The sequence below is a fragment of the Oncorhynchus mykiss genome, chromosome 13 (assembly GCF_013265735.2).
Source record: "Oncorhynchus mykiss isolate Arlee chromosome 13, USDA_OmykA_1.1, whole genome shotgun sequence".
Classification (NCBI taxonomy): Eukaryota; Metazoa; Chordata; class Actinopteri; order Salmoniformes; family Salmonidae; genus Oncorhynchus; species Oncorhynchus mykiss.
Genome location: NC_048577.1, coordinates 62,976,039 through 63,002,984, shown reverse-complemented (window position 1 = coordinate 63,002,984; position 26,946 = coordinate 62,976,039). Strand labels below are relative to the sequence as shown.

At 45.9% G+C, this 26,946-nt stretch overlaps 1 protein-coding gene across 1 annotated transcript; it reads right to left on the bottom strand.

The window, feature by feature from the left end:
- Positions 1 to 22,291: 22,291 nt before the first annotated feature.
- On the bottom strand, positions 22,292 to 26,569 carry LOC110486092 (actin, non-muscle 6.2). The gene is made up of 6 exons (XM_036941855.1): positions 26,423 to 26,569; positions 25,819 to 25,945; positions 24,272 to 24,511; positions 23,608 to 24,046; positions 22,930 to 23,111; positions 22,292 to 22,729 (listed from the first exon to the last, which is right to left on the bottom strand). Exons 2-6 carry the CDS (start codon positions 25,942 to 25,944, stop codon positions 22,586 to 22,588), a joined length of 1,131 nt encoding a protein of 376 aa, XP_036797750.1. The 5' UTR covers position 25,945; positions 26,423 to 26,569; the 3' UTR covers positions 22,292 to 22,585.
- Positions 26,570 to 26,946: the final 377 nt, after the last annotated feature.

Below are 26,946 nucleotides of genomic sequence, written 5' to 3'. Positions count from 1 at the left end.
GCACACACACACACACACACACACACACACACACAAGCAAATACACACAGCTGGTTGCTGGGTCATGAGGAGAGGAGGAAAACTGAGCGAAAGGCCACCATCACCCTGAGTAGCAACAGGGACAGGAGACACCTCATTAATCACAATACAATGGCTCGTGTCTGGGGGGGCATGGGAATATTGTAGGGGCCTGTTTGTGTGTAAGCATGTTTACATATTTATGTGAGGGAGTGCTCGCATGTGTGAGTGAGTGTGTGTGATTTTGTGTGTGCATAGGATGTGCACACGTGTGTGTGTGTGTGTGTGTGTGTGTGTGTGTGTGTGTGTGTGTGTGTGTGTGTGTGTGTGCGACCCTTGCATGCATGTGTTTGTGCTCTTGGGTTGTGTGTGTGTGTGTGTGCAACAATAACTCTCATACTGTAAAAGGTCGATGTGCAGCAGGTGGGACGGAGTCAGGCGCAGGACACCGAGGATGAGTAATAACGGACTTTTACTCAAGACGACAACAAAATAAATTCCACGCAGTGAAAACAATCCAGCTTACAAAATAGTAGCGACAGCTAAACACAGAACAAACATGCACAAAACTATGTGGGAACCAGAGGCTTAAACAGGGAATAACTAATAATGTCATGGAAACCAGGTGTGTACAATAAAGACAAAACAAATGGACAATGAAACGTAGATCGGTGGCGGCTAGAAAACCGGTGACATCGACCGCCGAACGCTGCCCAAACAAGGAGAGGCACCAACTTCGGCGGAAGTCGTGACAGTACCCCCCCTTGACGCGCTGCTGCAGCACGCCGACACCGGCCTCGGGGACGACCCGGAGGACGAGGTGCAGGACGATCCGGGTGGAGACTGTGAAATTCCCGCAGTAACGAAGGGTCTAGGATGTCCTCCACCGGCACCCAGCATCTCTCTTCCGGACTCTACCCCTCCCACTCCACGAGGTACTGAAGGCCCCTTGCCCGGCGCCTTGAGTCCATGATGGCTCGAACAGTATACGCCTGGGCCCTGTCGATGTCCAGAGGGGGCGGAGGAACCTCCCGCACCTCAGACTCCTGGAGTGGACCAGCCTGAGGAGAGACACATGAAATGAGGGGTTAATACGGTAATCAGGGGGAGCTGTAACCTATAACATACCTCGTTCAGTCTCCTTAGGACTTTAAATGGCCCCACAAACTGCGGACCCAGCTTCCGGCAGGGCAGGCGAAGGGGCAGGTTTCGGGTCGAGAGCCAGACCCGGTCCCCCGGTGCATACACCGGGGCCTCACTGTGGTGGCGGTCGGCGCTCGCCTTCTGCCGCTGGCCCGTTGCAGGCGCACATGAGCAGCGTCCCATGTCTCCTCCGACCGCTGAAACCATTCATCCACCGCAGGTGGTGCCAGGACCAAATGATTGGTTAGTGGAGGAGTGGCGAAGGGAGTTTTGGGCCATCTCTGCCCAAGGGATGAAAGCCGCCCACTCCCCCGGCCGGTCCTGGCAGTAGGACCGCAGAAACCTACCCACATCCTGGTTAACTATCTCCACCTGCCCGTTACTCTCGGGGTGAAAACATGATGTGAGGCTGACCGAGACCCCCAGACGTTCCATAAACGCCCTCCAGACCCTAGACGTGAACTGGGGACCCAGATCAGAAACGATATCCTCAGGCACCCCGTAGTGCCGGAAGACGTGGGTGAACAGGGCCTCCACAGTCTGTAGAGCCGTAGGGAGACCGTGCAAAGGAAGGAGACGGCAGGACTAAGAAAACCGATCCACAACGACCAGGATCGTGGTGTTGCCTTGTGACGGAGGAAGATCCACGGCTGTTGTAGAACGGGTAGGGGTTGTAATTTCCCTCTGGGCAGGTGTCTAGGTGCCTTGCACTGGGCACACACCGAGCAGGAAGAAACATAAACCCTCACGTCCTTAGCTAAAGTGGGCCACCAGTACTTCCCACTAAGACAGCGCACCGTCCTACCGATGCCAGGGTGACCAGAGGAGGGGGACGTGTGGACCAAATAGAGCAAACAGTCGCGGACCTGGCCTGGACTCTCCACCGTAGTAGCACCAATGGAAACACCTAGACACCTCCCTAAGCACTTACGTGACCATCCCTTGAGAGCCCTCTGTTGCCACGAAATAGTGGGGTCATGATAGGCCAACCAGGGAAGGCCCAACACCACGGGAAACGCAGGAGAATCAATCAGGAAGAGACTAATTCTCTCCTCATGACCCTCCCTCCTGCATCAGGAACCCCTGGCACCTGGCAGCAGTCCCATCATATGCCCTCGGAAGCGAGAGCCAAATCACACTGGGTCCAGATGTACTGGCAAACACAAAAACAGTCAACAACTTCGGGAGTAGAGACCTTTAGAAAATGGCCTCTAGTGGTGAAAGTAAGAACTGCCAAAAATGCAGTCTCATAACCTGACTACACACTCGCGTCGAGAGACGAGCGTCTGCGTTGCCAAGGGCTAAAATAGAAGTCATTCCTATTTCTGACAAAGATCGCGCTGCAAGTCCTGCAAGTACCCACGTGCCATCTCCTCATTGGTTATACCCACGTGGGTGATTGAAAGACAAACTGTTGCCAGTTGTCGTGGTAATACTATGAAAGTTTAGATGTCAATCACCATATAAGTTAAACAATGAAAAAGCCTGGAAGGAGGAGAGATGACAAGAAACGATTCGGTTGACCGTTTTTATGTGTTGATTAATTGTCGGAGTAGAGGACCTTGTGCATTTCAGGTAAAATAACAACCTAATGTTTATATCCGAGGACAAATTAGCTAGCAAGTGCAAGCTAAATTGCCATAAATGTTTAATGCTTTTCGACCTGTCCCCAAATTAATGTAATTGGTCCAGAGTTTGTTTTGATATTTTAACCTGCGTGTCATGATCGCGTTTGGTGTAGAGAGATACAATTATTTTATGCACGATGGCGCACAATGGCGCACGCGCGCAGCCAGTTTGGGTTCCGTGTAAGGGGAGAAAAAATATTCTGTCAAGGAAAGAGATATTAAGACAAAAGAAACGAGTGTGTAAATGATAACACATTAGTGCAGAAAATGAAGAAATTGATATACATTCTGGAAGTGAATGCTGGAATTAAATCAAATAAAGAAAAATACTATGCAAATGAGCAAAAGTTTTGTCCATTTAACAGGTACCGGGCGAGCCTTGTGAAGCTTGAGGGTGTCCGAGAGCAAAACAACCTTAGGAAGCATGAGGGTGTCCTAGAGCAAAACAACCTTAGGAAGCATGATGGTGTCCTAGAGCAAAACAACCTTAGGAAGCATGAGGGTGACCTAGAGCAAAACAACCTTATGAAGCACGGGGGTGTCCGAGAGCAAAACAACCTTGTGAAGCATGGGGGTGTCCGAGAGCAAAACAACCTTATGAAGCATGAGGGTGTCCTAGAGCAAAACAATATGTCCGTGTTCCTGAGAGACTCACCTTTCCATAGAGGGGTCATATTAGTGTGTAGCCCAAATTGTTCGGATGCTACAGACAGAAATTGGTATTGGAGTTCAGACGAGTTCCGTGTCGCATGTGGGGGTCGTAGGGCAAAACCATGTGTTCGTGAGAGTCTCGCCTTTCCATAGAGGACGCTACAGACATTTTCGTGAGGAAACCAATTTTCGGGATATCTCACGGTCTGACAAACAGTGCTGTTGCTCTGCCACCTTTCACTGGAACTGTGAAAGGCCGATATCAGAGGATGCTGTGATTGAGATGCAGCCCATGCAAAAAAAGCTAATATCTCTAGTTTATACAGACATATTTCTAAGAGGAATATTGTATTATGCTAATTTAATTCCACAGCACTGTGGAAATTTACTCTAGAGGGTTAATGATATAGAAGCCTGTCTTAAATAGAAGCCTGTCTTTAATAAGTGTCTGTTGTGTTCAGTAATTGAAGCAAATAAACGCCTGCGCCATTTACACTTTACTACTTTAGTGATGTTGTTGTAGAAATGACCACTAAGGACCCCAAAGTGGTAATTTAAATCAGTTCTACCTAATTTCTATCAACATGTTAAATGTGCACCCAAAGGGAAAACAATTCTAGATCACCTGTACTCCACACAGAGAGATGTGTACAAAGCTCTCCCTCGCCCTCCATTTGGTAAATCCAACAATTCTATCCCCCTGATTCCTGCTTACAAGCATATATAAAAAAAGTGGTCAGGTGAAGCAGCTGCTAAACTACAGGACTGTTTTGCTATCACAGACTGGAACATGTTCCGGGATTCTTCCGATGGCATTGAGGAGTATACCACATCAGTCACTGGCTTTATCAATAAGTGCGTCGAGGATGTGGTCCCCACTGTGACTGTACGTACATTCCCCAACCAGAAGCCAATGGATTACAGGCAACATTCGCACTGAGCTAAAGAGTAGAGCTGCCGCTTTCAAGGTGCGGGACTCTAGCCCGGAAGCTTATAAGAAATCCTGCTATGCTCTCCGACAAACCATCAAAAAGGCAAAGCGTCAATACAGAGCTAAGATCTGTCACGCTGATCCTCAACACTGGAGCCCCTCAGGGGTGTGTGCTCAGTCCCCTCCTGTACTCCCTGTTCACCCACGAATGCTTGGCCAGGCACGACTTCAACACCATCATTAAGTTTGCAGACGACACAACAGTGGTAGGCTTGAACACCGACAACGACGAGACAGCCTATAGGGAGGAGGTCAGAGACCTGGTGCCAGAATAACAACCTATCCCTCAACGTAACCAAGACTAAGGAGATGATTGTGGACTACAGGAAAAAGAGGACCGAGCATGCCCCCATTCTCATCGGCAGGGCTGTAGTGGAGCAGGTTGAGACCTTCAAGTTCCTTGGCGTCCACATCACCATCAAACTAGAATGGTCCAAAAACACCAAGACAGTCGTGAAGAGGGCACGACAAAGCCTATTCCTCCTCAGGAAATTAAAAAGATTTGGCATGGGTCCTCAGATCCTCAAAAGGTTCTACAGCTGCAACATCGAGAGCATCCTGACGGGTTTCATCACATCCTGCTACAGCAACTGCTCGGCCTCCGACCGCAAGGCACTACAGAGGGTAGTGCGAACGGGGCTAAGCTGCCTGCCATCCAGGACCTCTACACCAGGCGATGTCAGAGGAAGGCCCTAAAAATTGTCAAAGACCCCAGCCACCCCAGTCATAGACTGTCCTCTCTACTACCGCATGGCAAGCGGTACCGGAGTGCCAAGTCTAGGACAAAAGGGCTTCTCAACAGTTTTTTCCCCCAAGCCATAAGACTCCTGAACAGGTAATCAAATGGCTACCCAGACTATTTGCACTGTGTACCCCCCCCCCTCCCAACCCCTTTTTTACGCTGCTGCTACTCTCTGTTTATCAAATATGCATAGTCACTTTAACTATACATTCATGTACATACTACCGTACCTCAATTGGCCCGACCAACCAGTGCCCCAGCGCATTGTGTCCCGCCACACACCAACCCCTCTTTAACGCTACTGCTACTCTCTGTTTATCATACATGCATAGTCACTTTAAGCATATCCACATGTACATACTACCTCAATCAGCCTGACTAACCTGTGTCTGTATGTAGCCTCACTAGTGTATATAGCCTCACTAGTGTATATAGCCTCACTACTGTATATAGCCTCACTACTGTTATAGCCTCACTACTGTATATAGCCTCTCTACTGTATATAGCCTCACTACTGTATATAGCCTCACTACTGTATATAGCCTCTCTACTGTATATAGCCTCTCTACTGTATATAGCCTCACTACTGTATATAGCCTCACTACTGTATATAGCCTCTCTACTGTATATAGCCTCACTACTGTATATAGCCTCACTACTGTATATAGCCTCTCTACTGTATATAGCCTCTCTACTGTATATAGCCTCACTACTGTATATAGCCTCACTACTGTATATAGCCTCACTACTGTATATAGCCTCTCTACTGTAAATAGCCTCTCTACTGTATATAGCCTCACTACTGTATATAGCCTCTCTACTGTATATAGTCTCACTACTGTATATAGCCTCACTACTGTTATAGCCTCACTACTGTATATAGTCTCACTACTGTATATAGCCTCTCTACTGTATATAGCCTCACTACTGTATATAGCCTCACTACTGTATATAGCCTCTCTACTGTATATAGTCTCACTACTGTATATAGTCTCACTACTGTATATAGTCTCACTACTGTATATAGCCTCTCTACTGTATATAGTCTCACTACTGTATATAGTCTCACTACTGTATATAGCCTCACTACTGTATATAGTCTCGCTACTGTATATAGCCTCACTACTGTATATAGCCTCACTACTGTATATAGCCTCACTACTGTATATAGCCTCACTACTGTATATAGCCTCACTACTGTATATAGCCTCTCTACTGTATATAGTCTCTCTACTGTATATAGCCTCACTACTGTATATAGCCTCACTACTGTATATAGCCTCTCTACTGTATATAGTCTCTCTACTGTATATAGCCTCTCTACTGTATATAGCCTCTCTACTGTATATAGTCTCGCTACTGTATATAGCTTCACTACTGTATATAGCCTCACTACTGTATATAGCCTCTCTACTGTATATAGTCTCACTACTGTATATAGTCTCACTACTGTATATAGTCTCACTACTGTATATAGCCTCTCTACTGTATATAGTCTCACTACTGTATATAGTCTCACTACTGTATATAGCCTCACTACTGTATATAGTCTCGCTACTGTATATAGCCTCTCTACTGTATATAGCCTCTCTACTGTATATAGCCTCTCTACTGTATATAGCCTCACTACTGTATATAGCCTCACTACTGTATATAGCCTCACTACTGTATATAGCCTCACTACTGTATATAGCCTCACTACTGTATATAGCCTCTCTACTGTATATAGCCTCTCTACTGTATATAGCCTCTCTACTGTATATAGCCTCACTACTATATATAGCCTCACTACTGTATATAGCCTCACTACTGTATATAGCCTCACTACTGTATATAGCCTCACTACTGTATATAGCCTCTCTACTGTATATAGCCTCTCTACTGTATATAGCCTCACTACTATATATAGCCTCACTACTGTATATAGCCTCTCTACTGTATATAGTCTCGCTACTGTATATAGCTTCACTACTGTATATAGCCTCACTACTGTATATAGCCTCTCTACTGTATATAGTCTCACTACTGTATATAGTCTCACTACTGTATATAGTCTCACTACTGTATATAGCCTCTCTACTGTATATAGTCTCACTACTGTATATAGTCTCACTACTGTATATAGCCTCACTACTGTATATAGTCTCGCTACTGTATATAGCCTCTCTACTGTATATAGCCTCTCTACTGTATATAGCCTCTCTACTGTATATAGCCTCACTACTGTATATAGCCTCACTACTGTATATAGCCTCTCTACTGTATATAGCCTCACTACTGTATATAGCCTCACTACTGTATATAGCCTCACTACTGTATATAGCCTCACTACTGTATATAGCCTCACTACTGTATATAGCCTCTCTACTGTATATAGCCTCTCTACTGTATATAGCCTCACTACTATATATAGCCTCACTACTGTATATAGCCTCGCTACTGTATATAGCCTCTCTACTGTATATAGCCTCACTACTGTATATAGCCTCTCTACTGTATATAGCCTCACTGCTGTATATAGCCTCGCTACTGTATATAGCCTCTCTACTGTATATAGCCTCACTACTGTATATAGCCTCACTACTGTATATAGCCTCACTACTGTATATAGCCTCTCTACTGTATATAGCCTCTCTACTGTATATAGCCTCACTACTGTATATAGCCTCGCTACTGTATATAGCCTCTCTACTGTATATAGCCTCACTACTGTATATAGCCTCTCTACTGTATATAGCCTCACTACTGTATATAGCCTCTCTACTGTATATAGCCTCACTACTGTATATAGCCTCTCTACTGTATATAGCCTCGCTACTGTATATAGTCTCACTACTGTTATTTTTCACTGTCTTTTTTTACTGTTGTTTTTATTTCTTTACTTACCTATTGTTCACCTAGTACCTTTTTTTCACTATTGGTTAGAGTCTGTAAGTAAGCATTTCACTGAAGGTCTACATCTGTTGTATTCGGGGCACGTGACAAATAATCTTTGATTTGAAGTCAAGCTTAAATGAATTGATGTTTATTCACGCCAGCGGAGAGATTACAGACAAACAGCACTTCATGTTTAGTCAGAAGCTCTGACAAGGTATTTCCCCCTCAGCATATTTATACTATTGCTAGGAGTTACACAAAGATAGAAGGTGCATCCTTTCTCAGCAAAAGCGTTTGCTCCCAGAGACCGGCTGCAGGGGAGGAAAACACCTGGCAGCCACAGTTTGGGCGTTCAGCCAATATTTTCACTTCCGCTGAGTCGACCTTGTGAGAGAGCAAACTTCAGACACGCTGTCTGTCTACAACAGGCCCATTTCTAAGTATGCAACAGGTCAAACGTGTATAATAATTGAGATACAGTCAAATTCCACTACGATGCCATCCAGAGAATGCTAGGAGACAGTTGACTGATGCCAAAAAGACAATCACCACTTACAGCTGCCATGGTAACAGCACAGTAAATAGTAACAGGGGGGGACACTTCAGAACAAAGGCGGAAACATTACTCAACAATGTTGTTCATTAATTGTTGTAGTCTGATATTAAATCCATGACCTCAGCTGTGGAGGTAGCTAGAAAAACACAGTTTCCTTGATTCTCTCTCTCTCTCTGAGTATTTGCTCTACAGCAACAAACATGGGTTGAATTGTGGGAAATAGCACTGAGAAACAGATGAGATGAGTCAGCCAGGCGAGAGAGGAGGATCTGAGGCATGCTAGTGTCCTATTGCACACACCTGTTCATGCAGGGCCGGAGACAAAGAAGAGACTAGCACAGTCAGGCTACCCAATACCCTGAATACACACACACACACACACACACACACACACACACACACACACACACAAACACACACACACACACACACCTGTTCATGCAGGGACAGAGACAAAGAAGAGACTAGCACAGTCAGGCTACCCAATACCCTGAATACACACACACACACACCTGTTCATGCAGGGACAGAGACAAAGAAGAGACGAGCACAGTCAGGCTACCCAATACCCTGAATACACACGTTCATGCAGGGCCAGAGACAAAGAAGAGACGAGCGCAGTCAGGCTACCCAATACCCTGAATACACACACACACACACACACACACACACACACACACACACACACACACACACACACACACACACACACACACACACACACACACACACACACACCTGTTCATGCAGGGACAGAGACAAAGTAGAGACTAGCACAGTCAGGCTACCCAATACCCTGAATACACACACTCACTCACACACTGAGGATATCTATTGGCTCTCTCCTTTCAAACCCCTCTGTCTGAGTTGTGTGAATGTGTGGGTCAAACTGCCAGTCATTCCAGGGTATAAAAGAGTCTGCCCAGCTGCCAAGCCTCCAGCGCCGGCTGCCAAGGCCCCTAAACACGTCCTCCACTGTGTGTGTGTGTGTGTGTGTGTGTGTGTGTGTGTGTGTGTGTGTGTGTGTGTGTATATCCTCCACTGTGTGTGTGTGTGTGTGTATATCCTTCACTGTGTGTGTGTGTGTGTGTGTGTGTGTGTGTGTGTGTGTGTGTGTGTGTGTGTGTGTGTGTGTGTGTGTGTGTGTGTGTGTGTGTGTGTGTGTGTGTATATCCTCCACTGTGTGTGTGTGTGTGTATATCCTTCACTGTGTGTGTGTGTGTGTGTGTGTGTGTGTGTGTGTGTGTGTGTGTGTGTGTGTGTGTGTGTGTGTGTGTGTGTGTGTGTGTGTGTGTGTGTGTGTGTGTGTGTGTGTGTGTGTGTATATCCTCTACTGTGTGTGTGTGTGTATATCCTCCACTGTGTGTGTGTGTGTGTGTATATCCTCCACTGTGTGTGTGTGTGTGTGTGTGTGTGTGTGTGTGTGTGTGTGTGTGTGTGTGTGTGTGTGTGTGTGTGTGTGTGTGTGTGTATCCTCCACTGTGTGTGTGTGTGTGTATATCCTCCACTGTGTGTGTGTGTGTGTGTGTGTGTGTGTGTGTGTGTGTATCCTCCACTGTGTGGCTCTCCGTTAATATTCAGCATTACAAAATATACTGACAGAACACTGAGTCATCCACTATGACTGACACCCTGACATATCATCACAGTAAAAGCCCCTGGGCCACAAAGCACTCCTTTGATCAGACATTTTGGAGACATCTTTCATTTCCTTAAAACAAATCCACAGGGTTATAGTGATGGTGAAACTCAAAGCACAAACTGCACCTGGTGCAGAAGGTAAAGCCATGGTCATGTAACAGTGTTAATCCTGTCCCTCGCCCCGACCTGGGCTCCATCCAGGGAGCCTCTGAACACACCCACCAAGCATCGTTACCCATCTCTCCACACAAGCCACAATCCTTGCAGTTAAAGGGAAACAACTACTTCAAGGTCTCAGAGCGCGTGACGTCACTGATTGAAACTCTAGTAGCACGCACCGCTAACTAGCTAGCCATTTGCAATGTATGTAATTGTACAGTCAAGGGGATTGTAGTTTGAGTGTAGAAAAAAAGGTTATGGGAGGGATTTCTATTCTAGCCCTAACACCCAATTCAGAGGAGTAGAGCGGGACAGAGAGACAGAGGTGGTGATAAATAGAGAAGGTGAGAAGGGTTTTAGAGAGAGAAAGAGAGAGAATGTAACTTCAATTGTCTAATTCAGCTGTCTGATCCACACAGAGAATTCACTTCATGCCCTGTTTGGTCTCCATGGAGACCCTCCTGAGTGGGGAGTATTTTCTCTGGTCTGACTGCTCCCGTCAACTCATGACTGGTATTCATTTTAATACTGTTTATGTTCCTCTGGTCTGATCAGATCAACGGCAGAAACAAGGCTGTGGTCAAGATCACCTAGGACACAAAACCCTAAGCAATGAAGAGCGGTTGAGGCCAGTGTTTTCTTAACGTTCTCTTTGATTTGTCATTGATCCTTTTGTCCATTCACATACAGGATCAATTAATGTCAATTCAGGGAGAGTCCAAGTATTATCTGCAGTGTTTTGGCTAACATGTCCTCTTTTATTTCCCTATCACTGTCACGACCTGACCATAGAGAGCCCTTGTTTCTCTGTGGTGTAGTAGGTCAGGGCGTGACTAGGGGGTATTCTGGTGTAACATTTCTGTGTTCTAGTTTATATTTTCTATGTTGGTGTTTTGTATGGTTCCCAATTAGAGGCAGCTGGTAATAAAGAGGTAGCTGGTGTCTCTAATTGGGGATCATATTTAAGTGGATATTTTTACCACCTGTGATATTGTTTTGTGTTTGTGCATCAAGTAGTCACGTTTCGTTGTTCATTTATTGTTTTTGCTGAAGTTTCTCTCTGAAGTAAATATGTGGAACTCAACATCCGCTGCGCCTTGGTCCCGTTCTTATGACAACCGTGACAATCACAGAATACCTCTTTTATATGGCCAATATGTCCTCTTCTCTTTCCCTATCAGAGTAACACCATCAGTCATATGTGAGAGAAACGTATATCTCAGTCTTCCTGGTTGACGATCTTGCAGGCATTCGCCTAGGAAGTCCACTACCACGACGTTGAATGCATTGAAATGTAAACACACCAAACACCTGGGGGATAAGGCTTTGGCTCAGAGAGTCTAGTGGCTTAACGTTCATAAATACACCCACTGCTTCATATCTGTCTTAAACTGCCTGGGGCAGTTGTCCATAATGATAGCGCCTCTCCATCTCCACTTCCCCCCTCCTCGCTACCCCCCGGATTCCCACTTCCTTTGGTATCCAAACCACAGAGCCGGAGTACTGGGTTTAAGATGGCCTTTATCAGTGGTCTGTCCAATGGTATCGGCTTACAAGACAGCACTCTGTCCTCACACACATTCTGGAAGTTTTAATAGGTGATCAGAGCAGCTGCTGCAGACCCAGGGCTGATTTAGTGCCTCTCGTAGGGGCTTAATGACTACAGGAGGCAGACGGCTCTTCAGCCTTTGATGTTATATGATCAGGTGGCCCCCTTGGAAAACACACACACACGGAAGCACACACACATTATTTTCTTGGATCACTACTGTAAGTGGTGAAGTGAAAGTATTATTGGGTGTTCTGAATCTGTCCACCTGCCCCTCCCCCTTCCTAGAACAATACTCTCAGACATACTGCCCCTCCCCCTTCCTAGAACAATACTCTCAGACATACTGCCACCTGCCCCTCCCCCTTCCTAGAACAATACTCTCAGCCATACTGCCCCCTCCCCCTTCCTAGAACAATACTCTCAGACATACTGCCCCTCCCCCTTCCTAGAACAATACTCTCAGACATACTGCCCCTCCCCCTTCCTAGAACAATACTCTCAGGCATACTGCACTTTCAGCTCCTGCTAACATCCAAGACTACCATCACACTATCTCTGTAAGCACTTACACACACACACATACACACACACACACACACACACACACACACACACACACACACACACACACACACACACACACACACACACACACACACACACACACACACACACACACACACACACACAACACTTGCATTTCTTAAAACAAGTTGACAGGTGGGGGATGCTCAGGGGAACACAAGCCTTATACGGCACAAAGGCTCCCGATAGGCTTAGCACTTCAGCACCGACCAATTGGAATAGTTACGCAGGAGATTCTGCACTATTCACACCATGCCACCTCCCTCTCTGAGGTCAAGTGTCACCTTCTGTTTGCACTTCAAAGACATCAATATCCTCTTTCTCTCTGCACCCTGCATTACAGCTGGGCAAACAACAGAAGAACGCAATGATAATTGTTCAACTGAGTGAAAACCACAACAGTTACTGTACTGGCTTGAAATCTGGACAATGTAGCATCGGCCCCATTGTCCAATCCTCAGGCGATGGCTGCTGGACTGTTGTCCTGTTCTGCTCACCAACTAGGATGTAATCAAAAACAGACTGAACAATCAACTAAATGTCTTTTATTGGGGGAAGAATGGATCTCAGTAGTGCATGAATTGTAGTGAAACAGGCACTGGGACCGTGAATGATGCTCTGCTAACAAACCCAAGCCAAGTCATGGTCTCTCAATGCCAGATTAGAGAATGCCAAGCACTTCCTTCTGTAAACAATCTAAAAGACAAGAGTGGGAAAATGACTAGAAGAGACCTACAGAAGGGCCTGATTGGTACATCTACTTCTCTTCTGTAAACACATTGACATCAGTTTGTCAGAGAAGTTAGGCTCAATGGGTGTGTGGGAAACAAGGAACACTTGTATCTACTTCTACACAGACAGACAGCCAGACAGGGGCTAGAGCTCACGATAGGGGTTGTCTAGGGGACCCGGGATGTGATACACAGCCCCCATATTAAAAACTTTGTTTGGGTGGCAGTAGTAACATCATTCAGATGGCAGTAGTAACATCATTCAGATGGCAGTAGTAACATCATTCAGATGGCAGTAGTAACATCATTCAGATGGCAGTGGTAACATCATTCAGATGGCAGTAGTAACATCATTCAGACGGCAGTAGTAACATCATTCAGATGGCAGTAGTAACATCATTCAGATGGCAGTAGTAACATCATTCAGATGGCAGTAGTAACGTCATTCAGATGGCAGTAGTAACAATATTCAGATGGCAGTAGAAGTATCATTCAGATGGCAGTAGTAGCATCATTCAGATGGCAGTAGTAGCATCATTCAGACGCCAGTAGAAGTATCATTCAGATGGCAGTAGTAACATCATTCAGATGGCAGTAGTAACATCATTCAGATGGCAGTAGTAACATCATTCAGATGGCAGTAGTAACATCATTCAGACGGCAGTATTAACATCATTCAGATGGCAGTAGTAACATCATTCAGACAGCAGTAGAAGCATCATTCAGATGGCAGTAGTAGTATCATTCAGATGGCAGTAGTAACATCATTCAGATGGCAGTAGTATCATCATTCAGATGGCAGTAGTAACATCATTCAGATGGCAGTAGTAACATCATTCAGATGGCAGTAGAAGCATCATTCAGATGGCAGTAGAAGCATCATTCAGATGGCAGTAGTAACATTCCCATTCACAGTAGATCAAGGCTCTACAAACTATAAAGGACAGATCCTCATGTTTGGGATGTTTTCCCCTGCTGTCCCGCTGCATGCTACTGTTCTGACCAGAGGCCTGCTAGAGGCCTGCTAACACAGTACCGCCGTGAAGTGGCTCGGGCGGTGATGTGGTGCAAGGACAACGACCTCATGCTCCACGTCTCATAAACCACAGAGACAGACAGACTACAGAATAAGAAAGACCCCCTCTGAGCCCGTCATAATCTCTGACCAACCAATAACCCTGACAGATTCTTAACAACTCTAGAGAGGGTTGTGTCGAAAGCCTTAAATATCAGACTAGAGAGAGTTGTGTCGAAAGCCTTAAATATCAGACTAGAGAGGGTTGTGTCGAAAGCCTTAAATATCAGACTAGAGAGGGTTGTGTCGAAAGCCTCAAAGATCAGACTAGAGAGGGTTGTGTCGAAAGCCTCAAAGATCACTGGCTGGGACCTTCCCTCTATGAGCTCTCTGTACACCAAGCACACCTCCAAAGTGCAGAAAAAAATCATCAACAACCCCTCCCATCCAGCCAATTACCTCATTCAGACCCTACCCTCTGGTAGGTGCTACAGGTCTTTGACCACCAAAACTTAACATTTTAAAAGCAGGAGAACCAGCACCATGTCTCTGTAACCTCCCTACCAGAGAACCAGCACCATGTCTCTGTGACCTCCCTACAGGAGAACCAGCACCATTCTCTGTGACCTCCCTACAGGAGAACCGGCACCATGTCTCTGTGACCTCCCTACAGGATATCCAGCACCATTTCTCTGTAACCTCCCTACAGGATATCCAGCACCGTGTCTCTGTGACCTCCCTACAGGAGAACCAGCACAATGTCTCTGTGACCTCCCTACAGGAGAACCAGCACCATTTCTCTGTAACCTTCCTACAGGATATCCAGCACCATGTCTCTGTGACCTCCCTAAAGGAGAGCCAGCATTTCACTGTGACCCTACAGGAGAACCAGCACCATTTCTCTGTGACCTCCCTACAGGAGAACCAGCAACATGTCTATGTGAACTCCATATAGGAGAACCAGCACCATGTCTCTATGACCTCCCTACAGGAGAACCAGCAACATGTCTCTGTGAACTCCATATAGGAGAACCAGCACCATGTCTCTACGACCTCCCTACAGGAGAACCAGCAACATGTCTCTGTGAACTGCATATAGGAGAACCAGCACCATGTCTCTGTGAATTGCATATAGGAGAACCAGCACCATGTCTCTGTGATCTCCCTACAGGGGAAACAGCACCATGTCTCTGTGACCTCCCTACAGGAGAAACAGCACCATGTCTCTGTGATCTCCCTACAGGAGAAACAGCAACATGTCTCTGTGACCTCCCTACAGGAGAAACAGCACCATGTCTCTGTGACCTCCCTACAGGAGAAACAGCACCATGTCTCTATGACCTCCCTACAGGAGAAACAGCACCATGTCTCTGTGACCTCCCTACAGGAGAAACAGCACCATGTCTCTATGATCTCCCTACAGGAGAAACAGCACCATGTCTCTGTGACCTCCCTAAAGGAGAAACAGCACCATGTCTCTGTGACCTCCCTACAGGAGAAACAGCAACATGTCTCTGTGACCTCCCTACAGGAGAAACAGCACCATGTCTCTGTGACCTCCCTACAGGAGAAACAGCACCATGTCTCTATGACCTCCCTACAGGAGAAACAGCACCATGTCTCTATGACCTCCCTACAGGAGAAACAGCACCATGTCTCTGTGACCTCCCTACAGGGGAAACAGCACCATGTCTCTGTGACCCTACAGGGGAAACAGCACCATGTCTCTGTGACCTCCCTACAGGAGAAACAGCACCATGTCTCTATGACCTCCCTACAGGAGAAACAGCACCATGTCTCTGTGACCTCCCTACAGGAGAAACAGCACCATGTCTCTATGACCTCCCTACAGGAGAAACAGCAACATGTCTCTGTGACCTCCCTACAGGAGAAACAGCACCATGTCTCTGTGACCTCCCTACAGGAGAAACAGCACCATGTCTCTGTGACCTCCCTACAGGAGAAACAGCACCATGTCTCTGTGACCTCCCTACAGGAGAAACAGCACCATGTCTCTGTGACCTCCCTACAGGAGAAACAGCACCATGTCTCTATGACCTCCCTACAGGAGAAACAGCACCATGTCTCTGTGACCTCCCTACAGGAGAAACAGCACCATGTCTCTGTGACCTCCCTACAGGAGAAACAGCACCATGTCTCTGTGACCTCCCTACAGGAGAAACAGCACCATGTCTCTGTGATCTCCCTACAGGAGAAACAGCACCATGTCTCTGTGACCTCCCTACAGGAGAAACAGCACCATGTCTCTATGACCTCCCTACAGGAGAAACAGCACCATGTCTCTGTGACCTCCCTACAGGAGAAACAGCACCATGTCTCTGTGACCTCCCTACAGGAGAAACAGCACCATGTCTCTGTGACCTCCCTACAGTATCACCAGCCCTGGAATCAGCATGGGAGGAGTAATACGCTGTATCACTGGACCACAGAGTATTTATTTAATTTGACAGTGTCTGGTTATGGACATACAGTTAAAGCCATGGAGGAGAAATGCAGTGGGAGCCAGCTATGTCCAGCCCCTGTAACATGGCAGCTGTCCTACATAAACCTCTGTGAATGCAGGGGAGCAAGACACACACATGACACACACACCTGCCAACACACCTGCCAGTGTAATTCATGTGGTCATTTTTCTTACATGAAAGAGACAGGCTTCTGTCAGAGCGGAGGGAGCCGCTGAGGCCACAGATGACCTTTCCTGTCTGTCGGAGCCGGTGAACAGAGAGGAGGGCAATAACAGGAGTGCTGCTGCTGCTGTCCCCCGAAGGCCTGTCTGGGCCCTAAAAGACCACCATTCTATCCAGACCTGGGTTCATATAGTATTGGGGTACTTTCAAATACTGTGAACGTTCAATTGAGCCTGTCTGGAGTGCCAGTTTGCAGACACTATTCCAATGACCCAGAGTTGTCAGGAAAGCTCATTCAAGTGCAGCTAAAGTATTTGGAAGAAAACAAATACTATTTGAACCCAGGTTTGTCTCTATCTACACAGGGCTCCCACAATCATTCACAACCAGGTATTTAGATTCCAGAGGTTTTTACAACAACAAACTAGGAGTATGTTGTATTGTGCCATATGTCAGAGTTAATCGTTTGACCCTGAAAGTAAGTGAAATAACTTGCTCTGTTTGCATGACCGCTTTTGTCTTTACATCACAGGGGGCTGCTGAGGGGAGGACGGCTCATAATAATGTCTGGAATGGAGTGAATGGAATGGTATCAGACACATGGAACCCATGTGTTGGATGTGTTCCATACCGTTCCATTGATTCTATTCCAGACATTACTATGAGCACGTCTGTGCTTTTACACGCTAGACAGAAAAAAAAAGGTTTTAACAAGTTGCCGTACGATAAAAACAAATGACAGCTCGCAAAACAATTTGCTGTTACAACTTGGCATTAAAAGAGCCAACATTTACGGAGGCTAATTTAAATGACTGTCATTTAAACAGGTAGAGAGCATGAGTGGGTGGCTGAGTGAGTGAGTGAGTGAGTGAGTGAGTGTGAGTGTGTGAGTGAGTGATTGTGAGTGTGTGAGTGAGTGAGTGTGAGTGAGTGTGTGAGTGAGTGAGTGAGTGTGAGTGTGTGAGTGAGTGATTGTGAGTGTGTGAGTGAGTGAGTGAGTGAGTGAGTGAGTGTGAGTGAGTGATTGTGAGTGTGTGAGTGAGTGAGTGAGTGTGAGTGAGTGTGTGAGTGAGTGAGTGAGTGAGTGAGTGTGTGAGTGAGTGAGTGAGTGAGTGAGTGGGTGGCTGAGTGAGTGAGTGAGTGAGTGAGTGAGTGTGAGTGTGTGAGTGTGTGAGTGAGTGATTGTGAGTGTGTGAGTGAGTGAGTGAGTGTGAGTGAGTGAGTGTGTGAGTGAGTGTGTGAGTGAGTGTGTGAGTGAGTGTGAGTGTGAGTGTGAGTGAGTGTGAGTGTGAATGAATTTGTGCGCGGGTCTAGGCTGGGCTGGGTGAGCCTTTAACAGGCTTGTGGGAGGGCTGTCCTGTAAATGAATGAACACCTTGGTTAATAGGGTCACAGACCACAGACATGCTAAGGAGGGAGAATCCCAGACAAAGACGCCCTTTTGTTCCCATCTCCCAATGTTAGTGCAGTCGCGGAGATCACATGCAAGGTAAACGCTGCAGATGGCGTCTCAATCTAAAATGACCTTTAAATGTCAACCGCGCTACAACGTGGATCTTCCATGGTCCAGATTGAATCCTGGCCTAAGTAACAGCACATCTCAATGCCTCCTCTGGTCCTGCCTGGTCTACAGGGGTGGCAGTTGGAGGGGCTACAAGCTTACAGATGGAAGAAGAGAGGAGGCATAGAACCTCTATTGTATTTCCTTTATTCCTGGCTTCCTACCTCCTCGCCTCCTTCTGAAAACCCATTGGATGAGAAGGTCAGAACATTGGATGATAAGTTCAGAGGTCCCTCCCTTCTGACCTTCTCATCCAATGGGTTTTGAATAGGTGGGTGGGTGGGGCATGAGGAAATGCAATTGAGATTCTCCCTATGATTATTCTCGGTCTCACATTCAAGGTGTAATTTACCTGAGAGAGAGAGAGAGAGAGATCAAGACAAATAATGAATATAATATTAAATTGGTAATGCACACAGGCTTCCAAACACAGTGGTTGGGTAACTCAGCAGGAGAGCGTGATGAAGAGAGGGGGGTTAAGGAGAGAAGAAAGCCACTGTCCTCATTAGCTCATTGAGACCTTCATCTGCCAGCACTCTGGTCACACACCTCACAGTGCATTAGAGCATTCCAGAAGTCAACCATACAACGTTATAGTACCACACAATCACACTTACACACATATACACATGCACGCACACACACTCACACGTATACATGCTCAAACACACACACGGATGCACTCACACAGTGGGGTACTCAGGGCAGCAAATAAATCAAACATGTCATTCCCAAACTCCATTTTAATTCTGCTTTCAGACACTGATCCAGGATCAGACAGCAGTAACAAGTACTTTTTATACCTGCAAACTCGACAGACAGCAAAGTTACTATGAATCATAATTGATCAGCAGTTATGATATGTATTACTGTAGGAATGTAACATGCCTGTGGTCTGCCCCAAATTACACACTCTTCACTTGAGTTGATCTCTGTGTTGATCGACAAACCAAGGGATATTGTTATACTGAATTCCCTTTAAAAGCATTTTAGACAGCAGGTATAGTGTACATGGAACTATAAATGAGGTACTGGTCATCAATAATATTCCTACATAGATCCAGGAGGAGTAATGCATTTGAGAGCAGATATGACATTTGTCCATTGCTTCGTTTTATTAATTCACAGGTGATATTTATGGATGATTCTATCATTGTTTGGGGAATAAATAAGTTTAAATTAAATATTCAATGACATCAGCACATAATTGGAGCTGTTATCCAAATGTAAAATCCAATAGATAATTCACTCATCCTTTACCTCCTTTTCAGAGAAAATGTTGTTATTGTCTCAACGATCTCATACCCCACAAGGGGCCAAAGCCTCATGGATTTTCCTCAAAAGGATGGAAAACAATAAACAGCTACTTGGGTGTGAAACTGTCTATGGATTGGTTGTTCATTCAATTCCCGCCCCATTCAAAAGACTACAGTGGACCAAATTGATTTCACACACGTGTCAAACTCATTCCATAGAATGCTGAATGTCTGTTGGTTTTTGCTCCTCCCTTGTACTTGATTGATTAATTAAGGTCACTAATTAGTAAGGAACTCCCCTCACCTGGTTGTCTAGGTCTTAATTGAAAGGAAAAAACAAAAACCCACAGACACTCGACCCTCCGTGGAATGAGTTTGACACCCGATTTAACCTATGATTCTATACAGCAGGGGCATACTCTGGAGTACTGCTCATACACTGGAGATCTGGAGGTCTGGAGTACTGCTCATACACTGGAGATCTGGAGGTCTGGAGTACTGCTCATACACTGGAGATCTGGAGGTCTGGAGTACTGCTCATACACTGGAGATCTGGAGGTCTGGAGTACTGCTCATACACTGGAGATCTGGAGGTCTGGAGTACTGCTCATACACTGGAGGTCTGGAGTACTGCTCATACACTGGAGGTCTGGAGTACTGCTCATACACTGGAGGTCTGGAGTACTGCTCATACACTGGAGATCTGGAGGTCTGGAGTACTGCTCATACACTAGAGATCTGGAGTACTGCTCATACACTGGAGGTCTGGAGTACTGCTCATACACTGGAGGTCTGGAGTACTGCTCATACACTGGAGATCTGGAGGTCTGGAGTACTGCTCATACACTGGAGATCTGAAGTACAGCTCATACACTGGAGATCTGGAGTACTGCTCATACTCTGGAGATCTGGAGTACTGCTCATACTCTGGAGATCTGGAGTACTGCTCATACTCTGGAGATCTGGAATACTGCTCATAGTCTGGAGATCTGGAGTACTGCTCATACTCTGGAGATCTGGAATACTGCTCATACTCTGGAGATCTGGAGTACTGCTCATACTCTGGAGATCTGGAATACTGCTCATACACTGGAGGTCTGGACATACACTGGAGGTCTGGAGTACAGCTCATACACTGGAGGGCTGGAGTACTGCTCATACACTGGAGGTCTGGAGTACAGCTCATACACTGGATATCTGGAGTACTGCTCATACACTGGAGGTCTGGAGTACAGCTCATACACTGGAGGTCTGGAATACTGCTCATACACTGGCGGTCTGGAGTACAGCTCATACACTGGAGGTCTGGAGTACAGCTAATACACTGGAGGTCTGGAATACTGCTCATACACTGGCGGTCTGGAGTACAGCTCATACACTGGAGGTCTGGAGTACAGCTCATACACTGGAGGTCTGGAGTACAGCTCATACACTGGAGGTCTGGAGTACTGCTCATACCCTGGAAGTCTGGACTACTGCTGGTTCTGTTCTACCTAATCATTAATGGCACCCACCTGGTATTCCAGGTCTAAATCAATACCTGATTAGGTGAACAATAAAATAAAGCAGTGGAACTGGCTTCCAGTCCAGATATGAATATGAGGGCTATACAGTATCAGTTCTAGGTACATGCAGGCACCAAAAAAACAGTTTAAGATCCCTAAGGGTTTAGATTAAACCACAGGTTCTCCTATGCTCAGTCAGCACTGTCTTCACTACCAGTGTAGATCATGTGACAGAATGTGAAAGCAGCACCTGCTCCCCTACCAGTGTAGGGCATGTGACAATGTCAAGACGGCACTGCCATCTAGTGGACATATCATGTAAATCAGGGATCTCCAACTGCAGGCCTGGAGTCTGGTGCAACTTCCAGGACTAACCCTAGCCCTGGTCGATAGGATCATTAAATTGCACCCATCTGGTGCCCCAGGTCTAGATAAATAATCAATGAACCTGGCTTCGAGTGAAATGTGCCTGCCGTATGAAGTTCCACCCAGTTGGCCAGCGTTACCTATGACAAAAACAGGCTTCGGGTCAGTGAGCTCTTTGGTATACTAACCTGCTTCAGTCTGGGATTTAAATACTGTCATCAGGTGTTTTAGCACTGGTGTAGAACACACACACCTGCAAAGCTTTTCATGACAAGACCCCCCGATATAAAATTAGCTGTCCTCTCATGTTCACGTCATCACTGATGTGATTAGAACAGCGACTTCCGTTCATTAGCATGTACTCCTGTCAAAGACAGTGGGCTTTCAGTGTACATTATAGAAGTGGCTTCTTCACCTTGCATTCATCTATACTGAAATGAAAGGATGTCAGCACATCCCAAAGAGCTGAGAGATGAAGCCATAAACGGGAAGTTCACCAAGAGAATTTAACAATGAGAACCATTTGATTTAACCTGCAGTGGGTTCCAGCCAATGACAAATACATTAAGTGTGTTTACAAATCACATCATTCCCTGAAATGATCAGTAAATTAAAAGTGACAAACGCATTACAAGACTTACTGTTGCAAATAGACTACACAGAGTATCACATTACAGTGAACGTTTATTCAATGGCCCAGTAGCTGATGTTACATACAACACAAGGCAGAATGTCACAACCCTAACACTGAGCCTACCCAGAAACCACCCTGTAGAACTGAAACAATATGGCTTTATCTCTACCAGTTAGGATAGGGGGAAGTCACTTCTACTCATCTGAATTTTAGAGCCACACAAATGCTTAGGAGATAGGGGGCAAGGTGTTGGCTTCTGGACAGGAGAGCCATCTGAAATAACAGACTCCCTGAAAGGAGTAACACGGAGGTTAAGAGTCAAGGCTTTAGAAACATTTGCGGTGGACGATAGACGGGCCGGATTCCTCGTATTCCTGCTTGGAAATCCACATCTGTTGGAAGGTGGAGAGAGAGGCCAGGATGGAACCGCCAATCCACACAGAGTATTTACGCTCGGGAGGGGCGATGATCTGGCAACAAGAGATGAACATATTCATTAGTTAAACAGGGAGATCTAAAGTTGTTTTAGTGCAGAAAACATTCATAAATCAGATTTCTGATGAAAGTATTTGGGAAGCCAAAAAGATAGAGAAAATAAAATAGGGCTAGTCGAGAGATGCCACACTGAATGCCCATGGGCTAAAAGTCAGAATAACACGTGAATGCCCACCTTAATCTTCATAGTAGGAGGTGCCAAGCCACTGATCTCCTTCTGCATTCTATCAGCGATGCCAGGGAACATAGTGGTGCCACCTGAGAGAACAGTGTTGGCATACAGGTCTTTCCTGATGTCCACATCACACTTCATGATAGAGTTGTAGGTGGTCTCGTGCACTCCAGTGCTTTCCATGCCTACAAAAGCAAGCATGTACATGTTAATTTCTGTTCCTAGGGCTGCCATTGACAGGCCTACAAGTACAGCTCTTTTAATGAGGTCAGTGAACACCCAACTGGCAAGAACCTCAGAGCTCCAGAGGATTGTGTAGTGGTGAATGACTGTCACTAAGCTGAGTAACATCGTCTAGACAAGAACATTTGTACATGTATTAAAGAGCGACTCCAGTGGCCAAATGGAACCGTCGTCCGCTGATTTATAAAAAATACATTTAAAACAAGCCAGAAAGTTGGGTGTTTAGTGCTTATGAATAGTCATATCAATACATAACTGAGGGTGCATCTTGTGTGACCTCTACCAAGAGGAAACATCCTTTTCAGAGCCTCCAATTTAGTAGTGGATAAAAATGACGATTGTAGGACTAGAATTACTATAGTCGCCAACCATAGACAAATGGCTTTTAACAACATTTTTAGCTGAAGTTCCCCTTCAAAAGATACTGAAAAACATCACCAATGAAGGACGGCTGGAACATGGTCTCAGGGCACCGAAAGCGCTCGTTGCCGATAGTGATGACCTGTCCATCAGGCAGCTCGTAGCTCTTCTCCAGAGAGGAACTGGAGGCAGAGGTCTTCATCTCCTGCTCAAAGTCCAGCGCCACGTAGGCCAGCTTCTCCTTGATGTCGCGCACAATCTCCCTCTCGGCCGTGGTGGTGAAGCTGTAGCCACGCTCAGTCAGGATCTTCATCAGGTAGTCCGTGAGGTCGCGCCCGGCCAGGTCCAGACGCAGGATGGCGTGGGGAAGAGCGTAGCCCTCGTAGATGGGCACCGTGTGGCTAACGCCATCCCCAGAATCCATCACGATTCCTGTGGTGCGACCAGATGCGTACAAAGAAAGAACGGCCTGGATACCTACATACATGGCTGGGCTGTTGAAGGTCTCAAACATGATCTGGGAGAAGAATAGAAGGTGGGAATTAGGACTGTGAGAGACTCTTTATAATACTGCTAAGAATGTGAGGCCCACCACTACCCTCAGGCAAGGTGAACAGAGTAACCCTGATGTGAAACTGCTCTACATTCTGCTAGTGGATGAGGAGTCTATGTAAAACCAATTTCTGGGTTTGTTTACTACTGCCAGTGTTTATTTGTAAAACACACTAATGCCCCCACTTACCTGGGTCATCTTCTCCCTGTTGGCTTTGGGGTTGAGTGGGGCCTCTGTGAGCAGGACGGGATGCTCTTCGGGGGCCACACGCAGCTCGTTGTAGAAGGTGTGATGCCAGATCTTCTCCATGTCGTCCCAGTTGGTAACAATGCCGTGCTCGATGGGGTACTTCAGAGTCAGGATGCCCCTCTTGCTCTGGGCCTCATCTCCCACATAGCTGTCCTTCTGTCCCATGCCCACCATCACACCCTGGGGAAAGAGACATTACGTTACACTTTGTCCCTGCACTATGCATAAACTCAAGTTACACTACAGAAGTTGTTTTCAAATGTTGGCTTGAGTTGCCTGTATGTTTCACAGACACAGCGCAATCAATTTCTTAACTCATGAAATCCCAATCTTTAGTTTTAGGCTACCAATACATTATGCTTTTGGGGAGGGGTGTCCCTTTCTTTTTAATGAGGCCATTTCTGGCCAATATTTGTCCATTTAGTGGACCTCTTGGCTCAAGAGCACCCCCAGAAGGAAGAGTTCTGTATAGCCTCTTCAAACTATCCCAAAGTCAAATATAGAGATAGCATGTGTCTACTTACAGTAATGTTCTCTCAAACATCTAAATTCCAAAATCAGGGGTATTAATATAGAGTTCGTCCCCTCCTTTGCTGCTATAATAGCCTCCACTCATCTGAGAAGGCGTTCCACTAGATGTTTGAACAACGCTGTGGGGAATTGCTTCCATTTAGCCACAAGAGCATTAGTGAAGTCAGGCACTGATGTGGAGCAAATAGGCCTGACTCGCAGTCAGTGTTCCACTTCATCACAAAAGTGTCCGATGGGGTTGAGGTCCGGGCTCTGTGCAGGCCAGTCAAGTTCTTCCATACGATCCACAGACCATTTCTGTATGGACCTCGCTTTGTGCACAGGAGTATTGGCATGCTGAAACAGGAAATGGTCTTCACCCAAACTGTTGCCACAAAGACAAGAGCACAGAATCATCCAGAATGTCATTGTATGCTGTAGCGTTAAGATTTCCCATTAATGGAATTAAGTGGCCTAGCCTGAAACATGAAATACAGCCCCAGACCATTATTCCTCCACCAAACTTTAGTTGACACTACAGTCGGGCAGGTATCGTTCTCCTGGCCTCCGTCAAACTGCTTCCAGGGGCAGTTTGAAACTCGGTAGGCAGTGTTGACACCAAAGTCAGAACATTTTATATGCTTCAGAAGTCCCATTCTGTGAGCTTGTGTGGCCTACCACTTCACAGCTGAGCTATTGTTGCTCCTAGATGTTCCCACTTCAATAACAGCACTTACAGTTGACCAGGACAGCTCTAGCAGGGCAGGAATTTGACAAACTGACTTGTTGGAAATGTGGCATTCTAGGACAGTGCCACATTGAAAGGCAGAGCTTTTCAGTAAGGCCCTTCTACTGACAACATGTGGATGAAACAGCCAAATCCACTCATTTGAAGGAGTGTCCACATATAGTTTGTGTATAAAGGTATAGCCTATATTAAGTGAATCCGATATCCAAGAGGCCAGTATGGTTCCAACCTGATGTCTGGGTCTTCCAACAATGGAGGGGAAGACAGCACGGGGAGCATCATCTCCTGCAAAGCCAGCCTTGCACATGCCTGAACCATTGTCAACCACTAGTGCAGCAATATCATCTTCAACCATTCTGGAAAAAAACAAAGGAGGATTAATGAATCAAGACCTAAAAATCAAGAACAAAGCCATACCATTTTCTGGTGCAGGGTATTTCGTCAATACAGACCACCAATTACTACAGTATAAATGAGACAAATTAGAGGTCCTCATTAGTAAGAGTAGACATAGTCAGCTGTAATTCGTAACAATTAGTTAAAAATGTTTAACCACCGATTTAAAGAGAACTAGTCTACTAGCAGACCTTGTAAAAAGTGGAATTTAACCAAATACAATCATTTGGAACAAAGCAAAGAATTCCAATCAGTAATTTATTCTTTCTCAATATATGCCTCCGATCACAACAGCTCAAACACGTATTCACAGACAAATCCAAGCAAAGCTGTATTTCAAATCAAGTGATTTTAACCATTGCTAGAACACATTTAGCGATACAACTAGACATTTCAGATTGGCTTTCTCAAACGTCGGGATAGTGGCGTTTGCTTACCTGTCAGTTAGGATGCTTTCTCTTCAAGAATCCGGGAATGATTATGTCTTCAATGAAGTGTAGCATCCACATTTCAGCAGGAGACTATATACCTCATTTTCTCCCCAACCGTGCCTCATCCTCCGCCTTCGCGTTCACCTGCTCACACCAAATATGGGCATTGTTTTCAAAAAAAGACACCGGATTGGATTGGGAGGTGTTTTACGGTGGAAGTGACCGACAGTTGTCATTCACAGGGTAGACGACAATAAAGAGATTGGAAGGTAACAGGTACATGTTGGGTTAGCCGAAAGGTTTTGGGTCATTTAAATCAGTATAATTGGGAAATGTAAGCAACGTCATTGCAGGCTAACCCAATATCAAGTCAACCCACATTGTGGAAAAAACAACAAAGTAGAGGTCTGGGGAAAAGAGGTCTGGGGCGCTCATATTGTAGTGAGACAAAAGTAGCCGATAGTGCGCGATCAAATGTAATACCTCTATGTGCTCGATCCCTTCGTAATTTATGATCATGGCTTGATTGT

Excerpts from the sequence above, each read along its gene's own strand:
- LOC110486092 (XM_036941855.1), bottom strand. The coding sequence starts at position 25,944 with ATGGTTGAAGATGATATTGCTGCACTAGTGGTTGACAATGGTTCAGGC. Across the intron at positions 24,047-24,271 it reads ACAGGGAGAAGATGACCCAG|ATCATGTTTGAGACCTTCAA; the intron begins GTAAGTGGGGGC and ends TTCTTCTCCCAG. Across the intron at positions 22,730-22,929 it reads CTCCTACTATGAAGATTAAG|ATCATCGCCCCTCCCGAGCG; the intron begins GTGGGCATTCAC and ends TCTTGTTGCCAG.